The sequence below is a fragment of the Misgurnus anguillicaudatus genome, chromosome 25 (assembly GCF_027580225.2).
Source record: "Misgurnus anguillicaudatus chromosome 25, ASM2758022v2, whole genome shotgun sequence".
NCBI lineage: Eukaryota > Metazoa > Chordata > Actinopteri > Cypriniformes > Cobitidae > Misgurnus > Misgurnus anguillicaudatus.
In genome coordinates, this window is record NC_073361.2 from 11,731,324 (window position 1) to 11,757,943 (window position 26,620).

The following is a 26,620-nucleotide window of genomic DNA, read 5'->3' on the forward strand; positions in this document are numbered from 1 at the left end:
TTATAAGTTGGGTAAGAGCGCCACCTAGTGGAAAATGGGAAAAAACAGATTACCGTAAAAAAAACAGATTACCGTAAAAACTTGTCATGGAAGCGTCATTGGCAGGGAAGCGTTTTCTCTTAATTGAGATAACTCGTCAATGGCAGGGAAAGAGTTAAGCAGATTTAGGGCAAACGTTTTTGATGAATGTTTAATATGTGCTGAGAACATTTGGTTAATATCATTATCCCCTTTTTTTGACTGAGGTGGAGTTAAGCGGCATTTGCATCTGATCTCCTCATTTACTCTCAAGCATGATGATATGATCATACACACGTTACCCACCCACAACTAATAAAATAAAAATATTACTTGGCCTGCCTGACCCACGGATTATCTGCAGCTTCCACAGATATACAGATCTAACTGCAATTTGCACATCACTATTCTCTAAGCTTTCTACTATTATTTTGTATGTCAATTTATAACCACTTATATTTCTGGTAAAATATATAACTGTCTTTTTTTTAGTTGTAACGTAATGTATATTTTTACACCTCACTTTGCTCTTATCAGGTGCAATAAGGGACGTGTTGGCAGACAGTGTGAATGTCGTAAAGACGAGGTGTCCACTGAGGACCTGGACAAGAATTGCCGTAAGGACAACGGCACGGACATCTGCAGTAACAACGGCGAGTGCGTGTGCGGCACCTGCGAGTGCAAGAAGAGAGACAATCCTGAGGAACGCTACAGCGGCAAGTTCTGCGAGTGCGACAACTTCAACTGCGACCGTTCCAACAATAAACTCTGCGGAGGTACAGGAAGCTTTTTATCATTAAAAGACACTTTGTTACTCAACAGGTCATTAACACAGGAAAAAAACATCAGACTACAGCCAGGGCTTGATTCTGTTTACGTTTCATATCACCAGATAAAGACTGTTAGTTACTGTAATCTTATTCTCTTTCCTGTAGGACACGGCCGTTGTGAGTGCAGGGTTTGTGTCTGTGATGCTAACTACACTGGAAGCGCGTGTGACTGCTCTCTGGACACCTCTACCTGCCTCGCCTCCAACAAGCAGATCTGTAATGGCAGAGGGATTTGTGAGTGTGGGACCTGCAGGTGCACAGACCCCAAGTTTCAGGGTCCCACCTGTGAGATTTGCCCCACCTGCCCTGGAGTCTGCACTGAACACAAGTACGTGACAAAAAAGAGCATAAAAAGTAAAAAAAAAAGTCAGTTTCATGCTGGCTGAATGAGTTAATGTCAGATTTCCTGTTACAAGGAGTGTGTGCAGTGTCGGGCGTTTGGCACCGGAGAGAAGAAAGACACTTGTGAGAGAGACTGTAGTTACTTTAATCTCATCAAGGTGAAGGACAGAGACAAACTCCCTCAACCCGTCCAGGCCTTCCCCCTCATGCACTGCAAAGAGAGAGACGCTAATGACTGCTGGTTTTACTACACATACGCTGTCAATAACACTGAGAAGGAGGTCCATGTTGTGGAAGAATTAGGTGAGGACCAAATGTGTGTTTTTATATTCATTAGGCTCTAATTAAAAGACAACAATGACATAGTTACTTTACAGAAGTCTTTCAAACAGCTCTGTATACTTTGAAACCAGATTTTAATGTGGCTGTTTTAATGTGTTGATGACTGTTTTGTTTGGCAGAGTGTCCGCCGGGTCCTGACATCATCCCCATTGTGGCGGGTGTGGTCGCGGGCATCGTTCTGATTGGTCTAGCCCTGCTACTGATCTGGAAGCTGCTCATGATCATTCATGACAGACGCGAGTTCGCAAAGTTTGAGAAAGAGAAGATGAACGCCAAGTGGGACACGGTATGAAAAGCTTCTGACTGTTTTAAAATCAAATAGTATTTTACAGAATCAACATTTCTTTTCTTATGGTTCAAGTTTAAACTTTGCAAATTCAAGTTGTGTGTTTAGGAGGTCACTGAATGTTTTTGAGCTGGATGGATTTTAAGACAGCTGAGAGGAAAGGCTTTTAGGTTTTAAAGGCCTCATTTTTCTGGGTGTGGCCTGGGCTGTTGTGGTCATTGTGGATGGTTCAGTGCTGCCCTCTGCTGTTTGAAACTTAACATTTACTGATGTGCACATTGGCATCCTGCTGTAATGGCAAGCAGAATTCAAAATCACACAAAAACATTATGCTGTTCAAAAAAGATGAAAAATTAGATAAGGCAATAGTTAAGATGATAATGACATACTTAGTTAAAGTAAGAACGATATTTATAAATTGAATAAGTGTAAATAATACCTTTAATATTGTTTAATTTTTATAAAGTGAATAAGTGTAAATAATACCTTGTAATATTGTTTCATTTTTATAAAGTGAATAATTGTAAATAATTCCTTTAATAATATTTTTTTATTTTTATAAAGCGAATAAGTGTAAATAATTCCTTTAATATTGTTTAATTTTTATAACGTGAATAAGTGTAAATAATTCCTTTAATAATGTTTAATTTTTATAAATTAAATAAGTGTAAATAATACCTTTTAATATTGCTTAATTTTTATAAAGTGAATAAGTGTAAATAATTCCTTTAGTAATATTTTTTTATAAAGCGAATAAGTGTAAATAATTCCTTTTAATATTGTTTAATTTTTATAAAGCGAATAAGTGCAAATAATTCCTTTAATATTGTTTATTTTTTATAACATGAATAGGTGTAAATAATTCCTTTAATAATGTTTATAACGTGAATAAGTGTAAATAATTCCTTTAATAATGTTTAATTTTTATAAATTGAATAAGTGTAAATAATTCCTTTAATATTGTTTAATTTTTATAACGTGAATAAGTGTAAATAATTCCTTTGATATATTTTTTAAATTTTTATAAAGTAAATAAGTGTAAATAATTCCTTTAATAATATTAAATTTTTATAAAGTGAATAAGTCTAAATTATTCCTTTAATAATGTTTAATTTTTATAAAGTGAATAAGTCTAAATAATTCCTTTAATAATATTTAATTTTTATAAAGTGAATAAGTGTAAATAATTATTTTAATAATGTTTAAACATAATTTATTTGCAAATGCAATAGCAAATACAGGGGGATAGTACACAAAAAAATACTTTTTACTCACCCTCCATTTTTAGGTGAACTGTCTCTATAAGTATGATCTGAAGGTTTTACGTTCAGTGTCTTGCATGCTGATAGTTTCTCTTTTTCCCTCCATGCTACTTTGAATCTTTTCTCCTACATACAGTACTGTATCATGACTATTGTCCTTTTGTCCTTTATTTGTTTTCTATCATTTCATCTCCTGTATTCCTTTACTGTATATGTTCTTGATTTTTTTATCTGCCCCATTTTCACCTTCAGACAGACAATCCAATTTACAAGAGCCCTATTAATAAATTCCAGAATCCAAACTATGGACGTAAAGCTGTTGCTCTCTAAGTTTGTATTTCTCTTTCCTTTCTGCATGCGCTTTCTTCAGTGTGTGTGTGAATATTTATCTCATGATGACTCTTATTCTAATTCCAACCATTGTTTTTTACTTTTCAATTTTTCTCTTTGACATCCCTGACATCTTGCAATCTAAATCTGCTATCTTGCAATTTTATGAAGTATTTAAACAGTCACTAATAAATCCCAGCATGAGCATTTGACAGTACTGCACAATAATTTACTTAGTGTTTGACATAATAATTCTTTCCCTTCAATATGTAACAGGATGTCACAGATATACCTGCATGTGGTGATGTTTTGCAGCTCTTTATTTTTATAGGACTGTTTTATAACGGGCAGAGGTGCATTTCGATTTTGGATTTAGAGATTTAAGTGCATTGTTTTGCTCTGCGTGCATTAAGTGCATTTGTTGCTTATTGTTACAAAGCTAATTTTTGTTTATTTCACATGGACAAAATCCTATTTATAAGAGCGCTGTAACAACTGTCATCAACCCCAAATATGAAGGCAAATAAAGGACATCGATATCACAACTCAGGAGTGTTTTGGAAGGAACGGGCCATGTGGATATCCTATATTTTCCTTTCATTTGTTTCACATTTTATTTGTATTATTTTTGAAACTATATTGTAGTGTTAGAGAGCAGTATTTTATCAAAGACTGGCTGCCCCCCTCCCCCTGTACAGTTTGTATCGACTTTATATTTACATCTATTTCTTTATGTAAACATTATCTCTTTTCACACAGAAGCATTTTGCTTTAAATATGGTTCAGGGATCCATAAATCCCTCTTAAAAAAACAGGATCATATTTACCTTTTATTTGATGTTGATAGTATGTTGTCATAGGACCGCTTGACGAATGTGTATTTGATTTCAGATTGTCAAGTGAAGTGAAACCATCTTCTCTCTGATCATCATTGTAAACTGGGAAGGTTTGATTTGTTATGCTAATAATCTATGCATATTTGTTCACTGTTCAAGATTTTATTTTATGCCAAAATGTCATAACTTTATGCTAAAAATGTTGTCTGTGCATTTTATATGTCATGAAAGGATTATGTGGTGAAGTTTTATTATGTGGCTCTTAATGAGTATCAGTGTATTCAGGTGATATCCTGTTATTAATCGGTATAGGAAGACAAATGCCATAAAACTGCTCATTAGAAATGGGCACAATTGTTATTCTCACAAATGAAGGATTTTAATGTTATGTAAAAGCTTACACGAGTGTTCAATTAGCATACTTGATCATCTTTGTCATTTGAAGGTGAAGACTTGTAAAATTGAAATTGTAATAATTCAAAATTATGAAGTCAGAGATAAAAGCTAAACGCTACAAAACTCTAAGTTTGCTTAAAAGTAAGGGTTGCTTAAAAACATCTTCATCCGGTGAAATGAAGAATTCGAGAGTTGTTTTGAGTGCAGAGGTTCATATCTAATGCTCAGCGGTACAAATAAACACGTTTTACATATTTTAGTCTAATGTAAACAAAAAGTTTGGTCATTTTAAATGTATAATAATACTTGGGGAAATTTTATTTTAAAGAAAGACAAAAAGAGAAATGCTGTAAAAACACCCCTGTGCTATAGCTTGAGGTATTGGTTTGGTTTAAAGTGGTCAGCGGGGCGAGTGAACACTGACGTCCTCTCATGCTTTGGTTCTCATTCGTACCGAATCTCACTAAGCAAACGTTCAAACAGGCGCTACCTTTACTAATCGACTGTAGATTTAAATATAATACATATACATTCTCGACTGAACTAATCTTAAAACTACACTTTGTGACCAAGAAACGGTAATATAAAGTAACGGCTTTTCCGTCCATTGAGTTTTTATGAGCTTCAAAGCAGCCGAAAGTTTTACCTGTCATTCTGGCCGCCCTCAAATCCGTGGCGGAAGAAGTAGTTCTCAAACAAAGAGGCTTTTAAAATAACTCCGTTGTTGTTTTCTAGTTTTCGTTTTTCAAACGTGTGCCGTCGAACTGTTGTATAAAAGCAATATCGCTCTCGGAGTCGTGTGATATAGCTCTATATCATCACGGCTGTGATTGCCTCCGGCACTTGGCCTGCGGCCTCGTGCCTCTGGCCTAGTCGCAGCCGTGATGATGTAGAGCTGTGTCGCACTCCTACTCGAGCGATATTGCTTATATATATAGCTTATATATATATAGTCGCTGCCTGATGAAACTCACATATGTCCAAAACGGTCCAAAACACCGTATATCAAAAGCAGTTGAATATAGCGTTGTCATACTTGGTACGGCATATTTACATGTAACCATATTCTTGCCAGTGTCATGATATAATCCACATTTGACCAAAATTGAGTTTAAATGGACATGCATGCATATTTTACAGTAACTTTGATCGATGCGCGTTCTTCCGATCATTAATTAGAATGGCCAAAGTCGCGTTTCGTATTGACAGATGAATACGCTCAGTTTATTAAATAGCCTACATCTTGGTTAAATACGCTTACTTAATTTAATATTAATTATAAGTGTATTAAATGTCTCTTGCAAACCATTAAGGGAGAATGAATCAATACACTGACATGGTAATGCTACACAACAGGGGCGTCAGTTTGTGTTGAAAAGTGGTGGGGACAAAAGATCAGATAAAAACATTACTGCAGGACAGGAAAAATATTGAATAACGTGCATCAAAAATGGGTATAGCGTAGGCTAGTCAACAACAAGAAAATACTCAGCATAAATTTATAAACCCTCAACAATGTCGAATGCACACATCACACATGTAACAGTCCCTGCAACACCAGCTCAACCGAACAATGCCAAAGCACCATACCGTAGAAAACAGCAGCGCTTTTAGTCAATGATTACAATGAATTTCATTACACATGTACATGAAAACACACCATAAGCATACAACGCAACATATGTGACACTAGACCACAAAACCAGTCTTAAGCATCGCTTGATTTTTCAGAACATTTTAACCAAATGCTTTCAAAAAGTGGTGGGGAAATCCCCAGCGTAAATATCACCAATGCTAGACAGATACTTTGTTTGCACAGTCCTACTTTAATTAAGTAACTCCTAGATGTAAGCCTGGCGTCCGGGGGAAACGTTTACCTCGAAGGAAAGTCATTGTCATGTTTATTCGGCTATATCCAGTGCTGAGGTTCGATGAAACTTTACGAGACAGGTGTAGCAGCCGATCCTGTTACCCTTTGGAAATTGTGTTCCCCCTTCCAGTCGATAAAGCGTTTCTGCCGACAGCACAGGCGCAGGTACCTAAATATCGGCGTGTTTTTTTATTTACATTTTTTAGTATGGTATAACATATTTACAGAGTTTCTACAACCTAATACGGCTTACAACAAGTAAAACTATAAAATAAATATTCAGAAAAAACAGCTGGGCGTACAAAAAGCGACAAGGGGAACAGGCATTCCGAGGGGAACAGGATCGGCTGCTACACCGGCGAGATGCTTCACAGGCGGAAGATATGCGGCGTGATTGACAGCTTTGACACCAAACGGATACGTGAAAATCAGATGACATGATTTCACAAGTTTTCATTGGCTATTTAGGTATGTGACGCATACTGTATATGGAAATGAACCTGGACATTCAATCTGTCGAAAATCTCAAAATCGGCAAAATGAACATACATGAGTTTCATCGGACAGCAACGATATATATATATATATATGAAGAGTTTGGTTCCAAATCGCAATAAATCCATTTTGACCAATTTCGGTAAAAACGTGTTTTCTATACCAAGAAAGTGACAAGATGAAAACCACTATTTTCTGTTACAAACTTTCACATAGCATCTTTAGGTTATAAAAACATACAAAATTCAAATCCATAACTTGATTTTCAAAGAGTTATTATAAAAACGGATTTTTTTCCCCACAAAATGCAATAAATCCATGACAAGTTTTTATTCAAAATGCTATAAATCTATTGAATCAATAGCCTTTATAAATGTGCATTTATCTTTGACATGTTATATTCATTTAGTTGACTAGTTGTACACACTAATTAAAAATATAAACATTAATGTCATTAATAAAAACACTTACTTTGTTATATTAATGACACTGTCATTGCTGCGGTTATACTTGACGTCGTCGCTTAACGTTTTTCACAGCGATCAGCTGTAAAATGTTTTGGTCCTGCTCGATTTTCGTTGACTTTGAATAAAATAATGGAAAGTTTTTCATAAGATCCCCTGGGGTCAATGTGTTATCATGACAGAAGCTTGATGCTGTCGGCCAGGGCAAACAAGCACCCGTCTCCCGAGTGCCTTTTGCGTAAATTATTAGATGTTGATGGCTTACGTTTCTTTCCCGTCACAGAAAACCATCACAAGTTTATCAATGCTATTAAAGTATTATTTTGTTTTTGTTTGTTTGGTGATCACGAAATACATAGTAGATGAGAAAAACTAGATTATGTGTACTCAACACGCCGCCATTGTTTGTTTACATTGCGTGAAATGGTGCGCTGTAATCTGTGGAGTGGATTTATGGCATTCTGTAGAAAAGGGGGAGTGGCGTTTATTGCATTTTGGGAAAAAAGAGAGAAAAGATGACAGAATAACACTGTAGATATTGGATTTTGCGTAAAATTAAGAATTTACTTTTTAATATTGACCTTATATAATACTGATTCTGGCAGTAACTCATTTTTTTAAAAAATGGTGTTTATTGCGTTTTGGAACCAAACTCTTCATATATATATATATAATTTTAAAATGTTTTCCTCTTTGAAACACTGCTTTAGTTTACATTAGAACACACATGTAATACATTTAATACAAACACTTTATATGGTTTGGCGAAAAAATGAAAGTGAAAGTGCAGCTGAGTCACACCTAACATGTTTTGCACACGACACTTAAACACAAAACCAGGAAACTACTTTTCAAGCGAGTGTCTCTCTCTGTCTGTATATTAGTGAAATATGGCAGAAGATCATATTTTTCAGGACAAGTTCAGCTGTTCGGTGTGTTTGGATTTTCTGAAGGATCCAGTGACCATTCCCTGTGGACACAGTTACTGTATGAGCTGTATTACAAAGTGCTGGGATCAGAATGAGATGAGAATCTACAGCTGCCCTCAATGCAGACAAACCTTCACACCAAGACCTGTTTTATTTAAAAATGTGATGATTGCTGAAATGGTGGAGGAACTGAAGAAGACAAAACTTCAGACTGCTGTTCCTGCTGACTCTTATGCTGAAGCTGGAGATGTGGAGTGTGACGCCTGTACTGAGAGAAAATACAAAGCTGTCAAGTCCTGTCTGGAGTGTCTGAAGTCTTACTGTCAAAATCATCTTAAACAACATGAGAATCTCTTCAATGACAGGAGGCATCATTTGATGAATCCCACCAGACAACTTCATGAGATGATCTGCTCAAAACATAACAAACAACTAGAAATCTACTGTCGCACCGACCAACACTGCATTTGTTATCTGTGTACGATGGACGAACATAAAAACCATGATACTGTGACAGCTGTAGCAGAAAGAACTGAGAAACAGGTATGAACTGAATTCAGACACTGCACTAATGCTAACAGTAATGATTAATAATATGCTAAACTATGAATGTCATTATAGTAACATTACATGCATATAAGCATGCAGTTTAATGTAATATGTTTGAGGTTTTATAGTTGTTTGTTATCTCACAGAGAGTTTTGGGAGAGAGACAGATAAAATTACATCAGATAATTGAGGAGAGAGAGAAGGAGCTTCAGGAGCTGAGAGAGGCTGTGGACTCTCATGCGGTGAGTTTTGAACAGAAAAACATCTGCTGACAGCTTGAAGATCAGTTTGAGATTCATGACTCTCCTCCAGTGATGGAGATCTTTACTGATGTACCTGTAATGGATCTGATTGTAATGTTTGTCCTAACAGCGCTCTGCACAGACAGCAGTGGAGGACAGTGAGAGGATCTTTACTGAACTGATCCGATCCATTGAGAGAAGAAGATCTGAGGTGACACAACTGATCAGAGATCAGGAAAAGACTGCAGTGAGTCGAGCTGAAGGAGTCATGAAGCGTCTGGAGAAGGAGATTGATGATCTGAGGAGGAGAGACGCTGAACTGAAGCAGTTTTCACATACAGACAATCACATCCATTTCCTACAGGTAACACAACTCTGAAATACAACACAGTGAGCATTAACAGGATCTCTTGAAGACTTCACTTCATATATGACTATGATGGTGTTATTTTATAAGCTGCTTAACGTTGAATCTTTATGTTGTCTTTGCATTTGTAATCTTTTCTTCTTCAGGGTTTTCAGTCTCTGTCTGCAGCTCTTGAGTCTTCAGTCTCACACAGATTTACTCTCAGCTCTCTTCTCTCTTTTGATGATGTGAGAAAATCTCTCTCTCAACTGAAAGACAAACTGGAGGATTTCTGTAGTGAGGAGATAGAGAAGATATCTGATGAAGGTAATGAAGCAGAAATTAATTTATTCTCAAACAATATCACACATGCCAGAGTACTGTTATACTTTATATCAGTGTCATGATCAATGTTTTATTGTGTTTATCTGCTATTAATCTTGTGATATGGGAATTATATTAATTAATGTCTGTTTATGTTTCAGTTACATATATCTCAGTTATTTCTAATGAACTAAAGAGCAGGGAGGATTTCCTACAATGTAAGAGACTTTGAAAACTTTTATGATTTATAACTTTGACTTATTTATAGCCTTTAGTAAAGGGATAAAACAAGTTGAGTATTAATAATGTTTACAAAAAATTTTTATGTTCAGGTCACACGTGTCAGTTATTGTTAAAGAGGTGAATGAATTGAGTTAAATCAACAGTTGCTGCAGATACTGAGACTCAGAATTAAAAACATAAACCTTTCAAAACATTTAAGGATATATTAAACAATCTTAAACCTAATAATAACTGTGAAGAAATGAAAGTTAAAGAAAGTACAAATAAAAAGTAAGTACAAATATAGAAATGTGTAGGTTTTTGAAAAAAAGCAATAAATCTACAATGATGATTTTGTTAAACTGCTGAAGTCATTTGTGTTTATCTTCACCAGATTTCAAGCAGTTTACACTGGATTCAAACACAGTTAATACATTCATTCAGCTGTCTGATGGGAACAGAACGGTTACTGACACTGACACAGACCATCAGTATCCTGATCATCCAGACAGATTTGATCACTGGAGTCAGGTGTTGTGTAGAGAGAGTTTGTGTGGACGCTGTTACTGGGAGGTTGAGAGGAGTGGTAATGTTGGTATATCAGTGTCATATAAGAGCATCAGCAGGAAGGGAGAGGGTCTTGAGTGTTTGTTTGGATATAATGATCAGTCCTGGAGTTTGTACTGCAGAGACTCCACCTGCACATTCATTCACAATAACAAATACACTAATCTCCCTGTAGTGTTGAGCTCCTGTAGAATAGGAGTGTATGTGGATCACAGTAAAGGATCTCTGTCCTTCTACAGCGTCTCTGATACAATGAACCTCATACACAGAGTCAACACCACATTGACTCAACCACTTTATCCTGGGTTTTATATTTGGAATGGATCCACAGTTAAAATGTATCATCTCATAAAATAAATCATAGAGATTTTATAAGTAGTGGTGAATTCAGGTTTATAAGAGTGATTACAATATTTGCTATATTTTTCATAAGGCTTTATACATTTTATATATATGCCTGTACTTCTCTTGTATTTTATACTACACATTTCAAACTTGTGAAAAGCGCTATAATGAACTTAAATTGAATTTATCAAAAAATATATTCTGTATATTCTGATTAAAAAATAATTTGATTGTTAATTTGAGGCAGCTTAAATAAACACTGTAAAAAATTTGCTGTAATTTTGCAGCTGGTTGCCAGTAACTTACTGTAGAAGATAAAGTCTGAAAATGTTTCATGTTCATTTAACTTTGAACAAAATGTTGCCAGTAAATAACATAAATGTAAAATCTACAGTAAGTTACTGGCAGCTAGTTGCCAGTAATACCCATTAATACTGTAATTTCTACAGACATTCTTTACAGTGAAGTAGAAAAATAAATAAAGTAGATTTATTTCATGCCTTAAGTTTCATGCCATCCCAAGACACTTACACATTGATTGACTGCATCACTGTTTCACAATAAGCACTTGATATCATAAAACATATTATTTTTAAGTAAATTAAACTGAAATTTATCATAAAGGCAAAGATCTAAAAAAGTTGTCAAGTTTACTCAAGAACTACACACAACATTACTGTGTCATTTTTCTCAGTGAATCAGACACAATCACTACATATATTTCATAATGAGATCATCAACCAACAAACAAGCCAGATTCAACACAGAGATGTAGAAGTTATCTGGCAATCTTATTATGAGATGGTTTGAAATTCCTTACACATGTAGGGAGATACATTTTGTATTCATACACTTTAAGACATGCAAATAAAGCCTGTCTAGCCAAGTACATGTGAAGTGCCCTCCATAAGTATTGGGACAGAAAGAGACAAAAGTGCTCTTTTTGTGGAGACAATAATTTTATCAAATGAATATGAGGCAAAAAAGTAAACAGAATATTAAATGCATGCTTTACCAACAAAGAAAAACAACCTTTCATCCTGACTTATGTGTGTTGTCACCAAATGGAAAATAAATGCCCATGGGAAAGTTTAACTTATAACCTTTGGCAACACAGTTCCAGCAGCAATAGTACAAAGACAACAAAATGTCTACACTGTAAAAAATTTGCTGTAATTTTGCAGCTGGTTGCCAGTAACTTACTGTAGAAGATAAAGTCTAAAATTGTTTCATGTTCTTTTAACTTTGAAGAAAATGTTGCCAGTAAATAACATAAATGTAAAATCTACAGTAAGTTGCTGGCAGCTAGTTGCCAGTAATACCCATTAATACTGTCATTTTTACAGAATTTTTTACAGTGTATGTGGTGTTTTTAATATGCTTAAAGATAAATTTAAGTGCAAATTTATCATTCAACACCATTGCTAAGTATTTTCTCAATGAAACTGAATTTTTGTACTAATCAACTATGAATCACTCAGTCACACTTTATCACAAATGTCTTTATCCACAATTGTATAATCACACACTGTTAGAAAGTATGTGTTAAAAGTAGCACAAAATGTGTTGTTTCAATAACAACACAGAAATAGGTGGATTCTGGGACAACACATTTAGTGTGTTGTCCCAGAATCAACACTAATGTGTTGTTTTAACACATCCGTTCTAAGAGTGCAGCATTTAGATAAAAGTAGCTGACTGATTCAATAAAATTAAATGTTAATTAATTCTTACAAAGCAAGACAACACTTTTATTAAACTTTTAAATTCAACACTACTAACTCAAACCAAAGATACAAAAAAGTCACAATTCAAATAGTCCACCTGCAGTCCTCCACACTTCAGTTCTCACTGTATGCAAAATGATTTGTAAAAGTTACAAAATGCAACGCGAGTCTGGTACAGAGTCTCCTCTGGCACGCATCACGCACCGGGCATGCTGTGCGGTATGGTGGAGCTTAAGTGCAACATGGAGTTTGAAGATGTAAAAAAAAGAAAAAACAGGAGAATTAACTTTGAGCAAGTTTGGAGGAAAGTCGGAGGTATGGAACCAGTTTATGTACACATATGCATTCTCACTGGTCCCAGTAGTACGCCTTTTTGTTGTCCTTTGGTTAAGTTTTTAATATTTCTAAACTCTAACATAATAACTTTATTGACATTACTCGTGTTAAGGCGATTATAGTGGACCTTTCAATTCACGGGTTTCATTTAATTCTATTTTTACACGTAAATGTAATATTTGTGTCTTTAAGTTTTGTTTCACTTTGCCATGCGTCCTGCGGTGTAAAAATAAGACATTTTTCGACTTAAAAATTCCAAAATCATGTCCTAAATTGTCGGAATATATTCCAAATGGATTCATTTGAATTTATAGACGTTTAACATTAAAATCGATGCATGGGAATAATTTATATATTTTTTTGAAATACCTTTTAAATTTCGCATGTTCCTTATTGTACATATATAATTTAGTTCCTTTTACGTCGTTTTAATAATTTAATTCAACCGTTTATACTTTCATTCAATAAAGCACATGTTCTGTAACATTTACAAGTGCGTTAAACACCGCAAAACAATTTGGCTATATTTTTAAATATTTTTGAAAAGATGACGAACTAGAAAATCGATTACTGAACCTAGCTTAGCTTGGACGCATTTTTCCATCGGAATATGTTTAAAATATCAAAATGGGCCAACATATTTTGATTAAAATATATTCTAAAACCATGCTAAATTATTTTAAGAGTAGACCTTCTCATATAGGCCAACCACACTCCACAGTTCATTCTTGTTCGTTTTATAAGTGTTTTATTGTTGCATGCACTTTTTACGCATGCAAACTAAAATGTTATTTATATAGTGCGACCATTGTAATTCAATGCGAATCATTGTAAAAATGTATTATTAGCAATACATGCCTTAATAACTAGTCCTCGGGAATTTTGCTTTGTGTGATTGAAAAAAATCCAAAATTATCTTTTGAGACATTGCGAAGCTGATAGATAAACTCATTCGGCGTTCAGTATGTGGCTGTGAGTGTGCGTGCTTGTGTGTTATGCTTATGCCTATTACAGCATATCGGCTGAATGCAATCACGTCTTCAAGACAGAATCTGATAGAATCTGGCTAATACACACTGAAATAAATTAAATAATTTTAAATTACTAAAATTATCCCTCTCTTCATCACACACCCAAAACATGGCATACAAAATGTCTTTGTACAGAAACAAACCAAAATCAAGAGATATTTATAAGATATAATTTTACTGTCATCGCAGTTTTAAATCTCTGCCACCAGGGGGTGCTGCAGCACCCCCAGCACCCCCACTTCCCGCGCCCCTGGCAGAGAGTAAACCACAACGGTATAATACCAAAACACTTTAAAGAATAAAAAGGAGTAAGTAACTAGTCCATTAAATCCTATCAAAAACAATATAACAAAATCAAAATAAACAAAACTAGAAAATGTAAACAAAAAGGAAAGCAATGCGTTACAGCAAAACAAAACAAAAACCCAATAGAAAGGCTACTAGTCGTCCCCCTACGCGTCAAGAAGAAGCCATCGCTCTAATTTAGTAAGGAAGGGGGCAAGACACAGCTGAACCAGACAGTTTACGGTACTCGTTGTGTTGCGTGGAGAAGACCGTGATGCTTTTACGGCAATACGAACGCCAGATCACAAACTCGGAATCACAACAAAGTGATACAGAGAACAAAAAGGGAGAATCCTAAAAACGAGCTTAATGTTATCAAACCGCGATGGACAACATACAATAATGTTTAAATGTTTTAATAACAAACACTTACCAACCAATGGTATGATAAACATAACCTGCTACAGGCATGGGTTCAGCACAGCCTTATCAGCCGCCGGCAACTAGGGTACAAGAGACCACACATACGCATTTCATATTAGCACAAAATGCTACCCCACCCAGTCTATACCACAGCATGTTTAACAAACGTACCTGAGGGTGAGCAGTCGTAATATCCACTTAAACAGCGCAACCAGGGCACCACACACACAGGGCAAGAGACACGCTAAAAGCAACAACCGAGGTGTTTTAAATCCAAGCACAGAAAGTACGAGCTGCTAGCGTAAACACACAACAAACACTGACCCGTTGCTATTATCAACACGCACCAAGCGGAACATCGGACATGACACATAACATACCGCAGCCAATCGATGCTTAAGAAGGGGCAGCCCCTCCCTGATAGGTGGCTTCAGGTGTCACTCACCGTTCGCCTAATCTGGTTACATTCCACCCCCAGCTTCTGCAACGTCGCCCCGTTGGTGAACTAACCAAAACTCACCCCAGGACCCTCAGTCCCAAGGTCGGAATAAGGCAACACTTGCACCCCCGAGTATACTAGACACTGTACCCATACCCACTGGTCGAGGAAGATGGTGGACATTGGAGTGTTGACCAGCAGTCACCCTCCCCGTCCTCATTACTACCTCAGTCCCTTCTACCAAAGGATCTGCAGGTAGAGTTATCATAGGTTGTGGGTTTACTTCAACCTCTGGGGCTCCCACTGCCATATTGGCCACAGCCGATGATACCTCTCTCACTACCTGAACAACAGGAGTTGTCGGCCTCACAACAAACAAATCCTCCTCATACTCCTCTTCCTGGGGACAAACAGATGCAACAACTGGGGTTTCTGTCGACCCTAAAGACAAGTTTGGGCTGGTCTGGACCTGAGCTTTCAGCAAAGATCGGTGCACATGCCTTACTTTACTTAACTCCGAGGGGGGAGCAATTGTATACACTGCCCCACCTTCCTTTGGGGCCTTTATAACCTGATATACCACTGAGCTCCACAGGTCCTGGATTTTGTGTCTACCTCTCACATTATAATCACGGAGATATACAAGTTCACCCTGCCTCAGTGGTATTTCCCGCACTTGTAGGTCATGGCGAGCCTTTCGACGGCTCGCCATGACCCCCAAATGCTCACGAGCACCCTCAAACGCCACTTGTAACCGATCCTGCTGTTCTAAAATCCACCTATTAACACTACCTGTTGCTGGCTCTTGAACTCTCCCAAGCAGGAAGTCAACAGGAAGCCTAGGCTCCTGCCCAAACATCAAATAATATGGAGAGACCCCCGTAGATTGATGAGGAGTAGTATTATAAGCAAAGAGCACATGGGGCAGACAAAGCGGCCAGTCTCTTTTTTTTGATACCGGCAAAGTGCGTAACAGGTCATGCAATGTCCGGTTGAATCGCTCGCACTGTCCATTCCCAGCCGGATGATATGGAGTAGTTCGAGACTCCCCAACTTCATATAACCCACAAAGCTGCTGTATAAGGGCAGACTCAAAACTACGGCCTTGGTCCGAATGGATGCACACCAAATTTACAAAACCATTCATTGACCAATACCTGGGCCACAGTTTCAGCCCATTGGTCTCTCGTGGGTACTGCCAGGGTATAAAAATATCGGTCATCACTAGGACATTCTCAAGGCCTGACCCAGAGGGCTCCAACACTGTAAAATCCAGAGCCAAGATTTCATTAGGCTTGGCGGCCAGCAAATGCCCCATGAAACTGCTGAGAGCAGAGTGAAAACCCTTCGCACTCTGACATCTCTCACATTCCTGGCACCATCGGAGAATATCAGCTGACATTCCAGGCCAGTAACATCTCTGGCGTACCAGCTGAGATGTCCGTTCTACCCCCTGGTGCCCATGTTGTTGGTGAAGCTGGGTCAAAACCTCCTGCTTCAGGACCGCTGGTAGTAATACTTGTAAAACCTCCTCCCCTCCATCTGGGCGAAACACCTGACGGTAAAGGACACCGTCAGTTTCCACCAAACGGTCCCACTGCCGAAGCAAAACAGCAGTTAACCTTGAGAGTTTCTTGCGTTCTTCCCTGCTCGGAAATGAACTCCGCCTCCAGAACACCAACAACTCCGGGTCTGCCTCCTGCTGAACGCTTATATCATCCGCAGAACGACAAGGAAATGAGAGCACTTGATTAACCTGGGTCACAAGTCTACCTTGCACCGCTTGCTGCAACACAAGTGGGACAGCCACACCTGGGCGCAAATCTTGGGCCTCTACTACTCCCAGAAAGTTCTGTCACGACAAGGCGTCGGCATTAAGATTACTTCTACCTGATCTATACTTGATCTCAAAGTCAAACGCTGCTACCTGGGCAGCCCACCGCTGCTCCATGGCACCTAACTTTGCTGAAGACAGGTAGCTAAGAGGGTTGTTATCAGTAAAAACCACAATAAGTACTCCCTAAACTTCTCAGTCATGGCCCACTTGAGCGCCAAAAACTCCAGTGTAATTAGCTGGATTACGCTCAGCGGGCCGAAGACTGCGACTACCATATGCTATAGGGCGCACCTTGCCTTGCTGCTCCTGCGAGAGGACTGCTCCTAAGCCCCCATGACTTGCATCCATCTCCAGGATGAACGGCAATGAAAAATCTGCATAGGCAAGCACTGGAGCTGTGGTTAATTTACCTTTTAACCGCTCAAAACTCTGCTGGCATTCAGTAGACCAGGACTCAGAAAATTCCTGAGGCCTCACCTTAGAGCGGTTTGGGGTTGCCAACTGAGCCACCAGCCCATGGAGCGGGGCTGCTAACCTAGCAAACCCCTCAACAAAACGCCGGTAGTAGCTGGCAAACCCCAAAAATGACTGCAGCTCTGTAACACTAGTCGGACGAGGCCAGTGTGCAACTGCATCTACCTTTCCTGGATCTGTAGAGACTCCCTCTGATGATATAACATGGCCTAAATACTGTACCTTCTTCTTAAAGAACGCACACTTGGATAATTTAGCCTTTAGGCCCTCATTTTGCAAACGACTCAAAACAACCTCCATTCGAGCAAGATGTTGATCAACAGATTTTGAAAATACCACAATGTCATCGAGATACAATAGGAGGGACTGGCACTGTTGATCCCCAAACAACCGTTCCATCAGTCGCTGGAAGGTGCTTGGGGCATTGCACAGCCCGAACGGCATTCGATTCCACTCGAAGAGGCCGAAAGGAGTACAAAAAGCAGTCTTGGACTTGTCACCCTCTACCACCGGTACCTGATTGTACCCGCTGGCGAGGTCCATAGTGGAAAACCAACATGCCCCCGCCAACGAGTCCAACGTCTCCTCAATCCGGGGCAGAGGAAAGGCATCCTTCCTAGTCTTAGAATTTAGTCGACGGTAGTCGACGCACAAGCGCAGGCTACCGTCTTTCTTCTTGACCAGGACAATGGGCGAAGCGTAGGGGCTACAGCTCTCCCTAATCACCCGAGCTTCCAACAACTGGTTGATATGTGCTTTTACTACCTCATACTCAGAGGGAGGAATACGCCTGAACCGCTGCCTCACCGGAACTTCATCTACCAGGGGAATCTCATGGGAAATAAGGTTAGTGCAACCCAAATCCCCGTCATTCGCAAAGAACACTGATGAATACTTCTCTAACAATGTCCTTACTTTAACCTGCTCTTTCAGTGACAGCACAGACAGATCAAGTGCCCCAATTTGCTCCTGGACAGTAGAAGAGACCTGCACAGCCTAGTGAGCTTACCTTAGCCTTTACCATCTGAATTTCCGCCACCTCTGGGGGTAAACTAACCACATAAACGTTCTTCACAGTGCCAATGACAGTGCTAGAATAAAGCACTACGTCTGTAGTCCCCACATTGATAACAGGCACATAAACAGTACCACGATCCACCCTTAACAAAGCAGGGGAGGCCATCAACCCTGCTGGTAGACCGTAATCTGATGGTTCAAACAGAACGGTACCCTTTGAGTATTTCGTAGAACATGTGGCAGCAACAAATTTCATTGTGCCTCCTATGATGTGACATGCCCGACGTCCGCATACTTTAACACGCCCTACAGAATCTATCCCTTGCTGAGCTTCAATTTAATGACAATGTTGTAAAGCCTGAAAGACTGAACTAGGGGCCTGCGACACTGCTGGTAGCTCAAAAAGACCAGTGCCATGCTGACCAAAGAGCTCCTGATAGCAGCGGCTCAAGGTATTCATACCCAAAACCCCGGGTACCTGAGCACACATGCCACCAGGAGGATCTCTGACCACCAGCACACCACAGCCTGGAACTATTCGCCCACACAGTTCTACATCGAGTTCCAAGTAACCAATGTAGGGAATGGAAAGGCCATTCGCTGCCCGAGGTTGTAACCAATGACACGATTTAAGATGTTCCTGACCCCATGAACCAAAATTGGCCAGGAAACAAGTCTCTGTTATGGTGGACACCATCGAACCGGTGTCCACCAAACTGGGAACCTGGATCCCACCCATAGAAACGACGAGCTGTGGACAAGTAGACATAAAACGAGACATAAAGTCAGAACCGGTTAAAAGATTTGAGCCTGTCCCTTCCCCAACCAAGCTGTGGCCCTGCAGCCTGGTGGGAACTAGTTTTCCGAAGGCTGCACAGATGATGACTGCTCACCCCCTCTTACAACCTCAGTATGCACGGATGGAAAACGAGAGGATCTGCGTTCCCCATCACAATCTCTGGCAAAATGGCCAGGTTGCTGACATCGTCTGCAGATAACTTGGTTGCGTGAAGGCCGCATACGAAAATCAGTATTTCGAAATTGAGCCATTCGGGACTCTGGATTCTGAAATGGAGCCGTACAAGGCTCAGAATTTTGAGGTTTGGCAGTACGTGCTTCTGAAGCCTGGAATGGAGCTATACGCGACGCAGGATTTTGTAATTGAGCCATACTTTGTGTCAACTGATTTAATTGCTGTTGTTGCTGTTTCAACATGTCTCGTAGCTCACTTAATTCAGAAACTGTGGGAGTGCTACTACTTCCAATGTGCTGGTCTCCCTGTACCCCATATTGTATGCCATAAGTGGATGGGACAGACTGGCTTCTCCCCGCACCCCCCCTGGCATGCCTTCCCTTTCCCAACGAAGTGCTTCGCTGCGAACATCAAACAGAGTAGCGGTAGGTTGACGACGGACTAACTGTTTAAGCTCACGTCGGAGAGCACCATCACTAACATATTCAACAAACTGATCGCGCAACAGAACTTCCGAATTAGGCATACCATGAGGTGACTGAATTCTTATCCTCTCCAGAAGATTCATAAGAGCCAAGGAGAATTCCACTAAGGTCTCCCCATCCTGCTGTCTTCTGGAAAAGAAAGACTCCTGAAGGGCTACATACGACTTAGTACATCCATATAATTCATGTAAAATCTGAATAATTCACTTTGGATCCTCCCTTTCGTTCTCTGATCGATATCGAATTTCTTCCCTAGCTTCGCGTCATGCCTAACAACGCCCTTCAGCCGTTACTTATTCATGATACAGCACTTGCCTCGAGTACCTTATTGCTTTTATAAAACGGTTACCACACAATATTAAAGTAAAACAAATATTAGTGCAACTTTCATGAAGTTAAATCAATAAAAGCATTCCCTTCGCTAGAAAAAATAGTCCCTGACTGCGAACAACAACATGAAAGCTCAAATAAAAACAACAAACTGTTCTCAGACTTTGTCTCTTTATATGTTTATGTGTTGCTAAGGGTGTTGCTAAGGGCGCAGTGATATTAAATTGAACCGTTGGGTGAAGCGGTCATAGCAGTGTTTTATTGTGAATAAAGCACACCTATTGACCAATCAGAATCAAGGATTGGAACTAACCGTTTTATAATATCAAATAAAACATTTGTGATATAAATGCATTTTTCATTTAGACCGGTTCACGGAACAAAAACAAAAAACAGAAACTTTTGATGTTTTGCAAATAACAGAAATGAAACTTTCAAAAAATATATGTTCTGGAACAGAAACGTTTATTTAAAATAATAGTAACCAGTTAATACTGTTATTTTTTATTCTTTGACAAGATTTCTGTGCAATACTTGATGAAGTTCAATTCCGATCTTCGTTGACTCATCGGAAAAATGAAAGCTTGTCACCAGCAAGTAGCCTACTCAACCCCAAGTCTCTAATGCTCAATCATAAGAGGTAAATATTGTAGCCTACCAAGTATCTCAAGATGTTTGTTTTTACTAATTAGTGGTGTAACGGATCGCAGTTGATCCGTGATCCGTACAGATCACGACCCATGGTTCCGCTCACATGCGATTCGCTGATTAATACGCAAATTTAAATAGGATGAAAGTTGATCATTTGCACGTGTTTCAAAGGCCTGCAAATATTAACACTTAAGTGATTTTGAATGGTTCCAGTCCAACTCCAATCAAACTTGATTATCTCTATGCCCTTCAAAGATCAGAACTCTTGATATATAAACTTGAGAGAGAGAGAGAGTTGCGCAACTGTGTCTCATACTGTAGTACATTAAAATACATTTGGTGAATAAAGCACTGAAAAACAACTTAATTTTTAGTTCATGTGGAGCGACTGTTTATGCTGCATCTTCTTCCCGAAGCGCCATTTGGAATTCGTCCTCCGTCTGTGTGTGTGCGCATGTTTAAGTGCATTCAACATATGTCGCCATGTCAGAATTACAGTTATGCCGCTTAAATAATGTAGCCCTTTTTAATGTTGTATGACAAGATAGTGACTCAAGTAAAATTATGTAGACTAATAATTTAGGTTTAATGTCCTAATGATCAGTCTACTTATTTGTATGTCCCACAGCTGACATGGAACGTTATTAACCGGTTCGGGAACTTTATTTTTTGTTCTAACCAGTACAGGAACGTCAATTTTAGGGTTGAACAGAAAATCGGAAACATTAAAATACTGTTTCTGTTCGGAACGAACCAATTGGGAAAAATTTTGGTTCAAAGCCCTGGTCTAAACTAAACAAATGCAGTCTCTTGAAATCCAATATCTTATTTTTCCACAGGAGACAAACACCTACACTTAAAAACCTCTTCTCAATAAGACAAGACGTTTAACATTTAACCTTGTAACACAATTAACTAGGTAAAGAGCTTTTTGTACAGTGATAAATACCTACATGTCTTTCATTTGATAAATACTATTATATATTTCATGCACATCTTTAAAAGGCAAGACCATGTGTGGGATTTGATTTTGTTGTATTAATCGTGCTGTTTATAATCTTAATTAATGTGTATTGTTACAACAATGTTTTCTGTGATGACCACAAGAAAGTTGTCTGTGTGTGTGGAAAGTTACCAAGGAGGGGGTGGCTGATATGTGTGTGGGAGCCAGGGAGGCTATAGAAAAAGCCCTGGAGGGAAAACATACAGAACAGATGGTTTCAATAAACAAGTTGTTTGCTTTATAACTATGTTATATTTAGAGAAAGTGAAAAGTAGTATGTTTAACTAATGAATGCATTTAACCAATTCATGAACAATGGAGTATTGTTGTGTTGTTGAATAATTATGTTTTATATATTTACTGCTTACATTTCATGATGATTGCCAAACGTGTTAAAGTTACAAAGATGTCCAAATAAGGACTGTGGAAATTGATTTTGTTCCATTTTATATTTCTTTAATTAATCATTTTATTCTACAAACACTGTGTGTTTCATATATTCATTGAGTTATTACATAGAATGAGGTGTTTGAGTTTGAGAGTGGAAAGCTACCAGCTTGGGTGTGTGTGTAAAAATGCAAGAAGGATTAACTAGGAATTTATGTCTGGAATTTGTCAAAGATAAGAAAGAGACCAGAGTGGGAAAAGCAAACAGATAACCATGTATTAACCAATGCTTTAATATTCATAGGATAAAATATGCAATATATTTCTTACTTAATCAGTATTAATCAGTGAATAATTGATGTAATAAATATAAGATGTTGTCTTTGATAAATGTGTATTAACCAATGAAATGAAGGTTGCATACAGAATAATCTAATGGGGGGATGGCAGCTCAACTTGGAAGAACAGAATCTCCTGCGCTTGTTCTTTGTGTGTGTGTATTCTTCCCTAACAGATGTTTTTTAATAATGATTAAAGTGTTTTGCTTAGAAGTAGTATGGCAGTAAAATATGTAATATGTGTTTATCTATCTAAAGAAGTTAATGTGTGCCTTATTCATATAACCAATTTTACGAATAATGAAATGATGTCATGATATTGAAATGTGTTTTACATAATAATCACTTTCATCTTACAGCTTATGTTTTTATGAATAAATGAATGTTTCATTAATGATTTGTTTTTAAGAAAGCATTATAATATGCTATCTAAAGTCAATCATATGTGAAGTGGAGGAGTACTGGGGAGAAGGTGACGGGCTGCATGGCTCTCAGGGATGAGCGGAGAACAGACTTTGTTTTTTCTTTGTATGTGTGTGTCTATGTGTGTGGTGATGGAGTCAGATGTACGAAGGGAACGGCCTTTGTGGGTGGAGATTCTAAGAAGAAGATCGACGTCACATACTTTATAAATAACTGTTTTCTCCAAATGCTGGCTGTTAGTCGATTGCCTATTGTGGCCTTGAGACTGCCCAGCGCTGTAAAACTTTTTCATATCTGATCAATAAATAGTTTAATTTTAATACCGTGCCTTTCCTCTAATTATGAACATGCAGATGGACGCCTTAAAGTCCAACAACTGGTGACCCCTGACGTTTTGTGGAGGGAAAGGAGAGAGTGAGCGGAAGGAGGGTTTCACATTGAAGAAACCAGAGTAAGCGAGGATTCCCTTTCAACACAAAAAGAGCGCTCTATTAAAATAAGGTAAGCAGAAGCCTGTTTTATCAAATTCTGCTAATTGGATATACCAAATTACTTGTGTTGATAAGGAGATCCGAACTGAATTACAAATTTAAATTTTTTATAAATTGATCAGAGTGAAAAACTTTTTGAAATTTTGTTATTAAATAAAAGGTTGAGGAGTCCTTTAACGCATTAGGCGTTATAAAATACCGACTCAGGTTGTAGCCTGTAAGGGGTGCAAGGCCCGTTGGATGAAAGGTCCAAGAATACTGTTAATGGCGGTGTAAGTTAACAGAATTAATTAAAAATGTTGAGGATTCCTTTAACACATTAGGTGTTATAAAATACCGACTCAGGTTGTAGCCTGTAAGGGGTGCAAGGCCCGTTGGATGAAAGGTCCAAGAATACTGTTAATGGCGGTGTAAGTTAACAGAATTAATTAAAAAGGTTGAGGATTCCTTTAATACATTAGGTATTATAAAATACCGACTCAGGTTGTATAGCCTGTAGGGGGTGTACAGCAGCCCGTGGATGTAAGGTCCACGAAAACTGGAAAGAAGAAGTGACGTCTTAATGTGAATAGTATTGTTGATATATTGTTGTTATTTTTGTGACATTTCTGTGAAAGTTGTATTGTGTTTGTATTGTGGGTGAAACTCCTGAAAACTACTGGTGTATATATCCTTCTGCTAGAAAAGAGTGACGTGTTGTGCTTTTTGAAATTTTGAATGCTTGTAAATTGTGTGAAAATGGCTAAATAAAAAAAATGTGATGAGTATGGTTGCCTAACAGTGTATGTGCAATGGAAAAAGGGCAAGTAGTTTGGAAAGGGACCAACTGTAAAAGACTTAGAAACAGATTTGAGAATTTGGACGAGATTAGCTCTGGGCTGCGTTTCCCGATAACGTTGACTCTTAGCGCGCTACGAAGACTCTTAAGTTAAACCTTAACTACAGGTTTACCTTTTCTAGGCGTGTTTCCCGAACTGTACCTTAGCGGGTTTCTTAAGGTATACTTTCTTACGTACGACGTTACCAGGTGCTGTCCATGGCGATGGTGCTGAATAGGTTGATATCGATTGCTCGACAATCAATTGTTCACTTTATGTAATAGGTACTTCGCTGCGTTATCAGAGAGCGGTGTTATTTATTAAAGAAACATTTCAGAAATAGTTCAAGTTACATTTATTAGGAATATCTGGTAAAAATATTTCAAATTGCAAACAACTAAATATAAACCTTGTATATTTTATTTTATATCGAACCCGTGCAAAACTCGCAACTTCATGTCCAAAAGTATAATGCATAAACTGCTCCAATGCATCCATTATTCCTTCACTTTAAAGGATAATTTATATTAGGGGTTCCCAATAAATGCATTGCACAGGGGAATAAGGTGGGTCGTGCAAGTCACCTGGCTTGGCATTACACTTAAAATATAGAAAAACAAATTGTTGTTCATTAGTTCAAGCGTTTATGTGTTTGGACACTGCGCAAGCAGCGCGTTTACAATGCGGATAACGCTTAATTGACGCATTTCTGGAGCCGCGCCTGTCTGTTTACCTTAAATATAACATAAAATATATATTATATGATATATAAATATATAGTATGATTGTTTTAGGTTTAAGCTTTGATTAGTTTTAATGTGGAAAATTTGTTGACCTTATACAAGCAATTATCAAGTGGAGCATTTTCTTTTTAATGTTTATGGCATGCAGTTGCCTCAAAGTTATAAAACATTAAAAAAACTTCGATGCAAAGTCGAATTAACATCAATAATAATATTAAGGAAAATCAACAATTATGATTTCGTGATGAATGTGCTCCCGTGGCATGCAATTTTTTAACTTGATTTGTTTTATTTGCAGCTAAAATAGCCGGTAAACTAAAGATTTAACGGATATGAAATGCACAAATAAAATAGTAAGATTCGCTGTATAGCTGCCTGCCATAGTTTCACCAACTCCTCCACCCAAAAACTTTTTTTAATAGTTTCTTTAGCCTGTAATAATAGTTTGAAGCTGATGTTCCTTTGGGAAAAAAATATTAAAAAACTAACAACCATCAGTGTAATAATGTCTAATTATGTGAATGTTTTATTCTTTAAATAAATAAAAAATGCCTAATTTAACACGGAGTGTACTTCAACTTTTTCTAAACAGATATTTAGTTATATAGACTGAAATCTACACAAGCTTTTATCACAGTCATGGCCCCTAGCGGAGTCAAGTGGGATAAGGTATAGCTAAGAGTGCTCCAGACCAACCTTCCGAACGAACGACTTACAGAAGTGATACGTAACTAAGAACGTTTCGGGAAACACGTATTAACGATAAGGTACAGCTTAAGGTACAACTTAAGAACGACGTAGAGCTAAGAAGGTTTCGGGGAACGCAGCCCTGGTTGCTGCTGCCATGCAGGCTATTAAATCAAAGAAAAAGGGGAAGTTGACAGTTGTGCTGTGAGCAAGTAAAAGGACAAGGAAACACTGAGCCAGTACCCTCAGCCCCACCCATGGCTCCTCCTCAAGTGAAGTTACTATAACCCTCACTGCACACACCTCCTCGTTATGAGGAAAAGTCTGTTTCGATCTCAAAGCAACAGCCGGTGTTAACAGTAAACAGTGGTGAACTAGATGTTGAATTTGATGAAATAAAGGCCCTGAAAAGAAAAATGGAAAGATTACAACAAACAATTATGACACAGGGAGAGATAATCACAACTCTATTAAGATTACAGAGAAATACAAATGATAGCAACATGGGAAAGAGATCTTGTGTATTACACAGACAGGGCCATAAACAAATCACACAAACAGAACTTGTAGAGGTAGATAAGATTAAGAATAAGCTTTTGAAACTGCAGCTAGAACAGACTAAACAGGCCAACACAAAAAAGAAACAAATGCCCAAGCAGGCCCAACCAACACCAGTAGCTATGACAACTAGTGTCCCGGACAACGTACAATATCCCAATCAGCCCAT

General features: G+C 38.1%; 2 protein-coding genes and 1 pseudogene across 2 annotated transcripts; 2 read left to right on the plus strand and 1 right to left on the minus strand.

Moving 5' to 3' along the window:
• LOC141362192 (F-box/LRR-repeat protein 7-like) overlaps nt 1-26,620 on the minus strand; it is a 190,815-nt pseudogene that overhangs the window by 30,175 nt on the left and 134,020 nt on the right.
• LOC141362111 (integrin beta-1-like) lies at nt 506-3,448 on the plus strand. The gene is made up of 5 exons (XM_073863917.1): nt 506-794; nt 954-1,180; nt 1,268-1,493; nt 1,652-1,818; nt 3,333-3,448. The coding sequence occupies exons 1-5, from the start codon at nt 521-523 to the stop codon at nt 3,408-3,410; spliced, it is 972 nt and encodes a 323-aa protein (XP_073720018.1). The 5' UTR covers nt 506-520; the 3' UTR covers nt 3,411-3,448.
• LOC129425648 (E3 ubiquitin/ISG15 ligase TRIM25-like) lies at nt 8,310-11,546 on the plus strand. Its single transcript, XM_073864315.1, has 6 exons — nt 8,310-8,943; nt 9,096-9,191; nt 9,322-9,555; nt 9,705-9,864; nt 10,023-10,079; nt 10,478-11,546. Exons 1-6 carry the CDS (start codon nt 8,362-8,364, stop codon nt 11,005-11,007), a joined length of 1,659 nt encoding a protein of 552 aa, XP_073720416.1. The 5' UTR covers nt 8,310-8,361; the 3' UTR covers nt 11,008-11,546.

Bases quoted from the DNA above. Each gene is read 5' to 3' on its own strand.
- LOC141362111 (XM_073863917.1), top strand. From the start codon at position 521: ATGTATATTTTTACACCTCACTTTGCTCTTATCAGGTGCAATAAGGGA. The intron at 1,181-1,267 runs GTGACAAAAAAG...TGTTACAAGGAG, and splicing joins TCTGCACTGAACACAAGTAC to TGTGTGCAGTGTCGGGCGTT. The intron at 1,819-3,332 runs GTATGAAAAGCT...TTTCACCTTCAG, and splicing joins TGAACGCCAAGTGGGACACG to ACAGACAATCCAATTTACAA.
- LOC129425648 (XM_073864315.1), top strand. From the start codon at position 8,362: ATGGCAGAAGATCATATTTTTCAGGACAAGTTCAGCTGTTCGGTGTGT. The intron at 9,192-9,321 runs GTGAGTTTTGAA...TTGTCCTAACAG, and splicing joins AGGCTGTGGACTCTCATGCG to CGCTCTGCACAGACAGCAGT. The intron at 10,080-10,477 runs GTAAGAGACTTT...TATCTTCACCAG, and splicing joins CAGGGAGGATTTCCTACAAT to ATTTCAAGCAGTTTACACTG.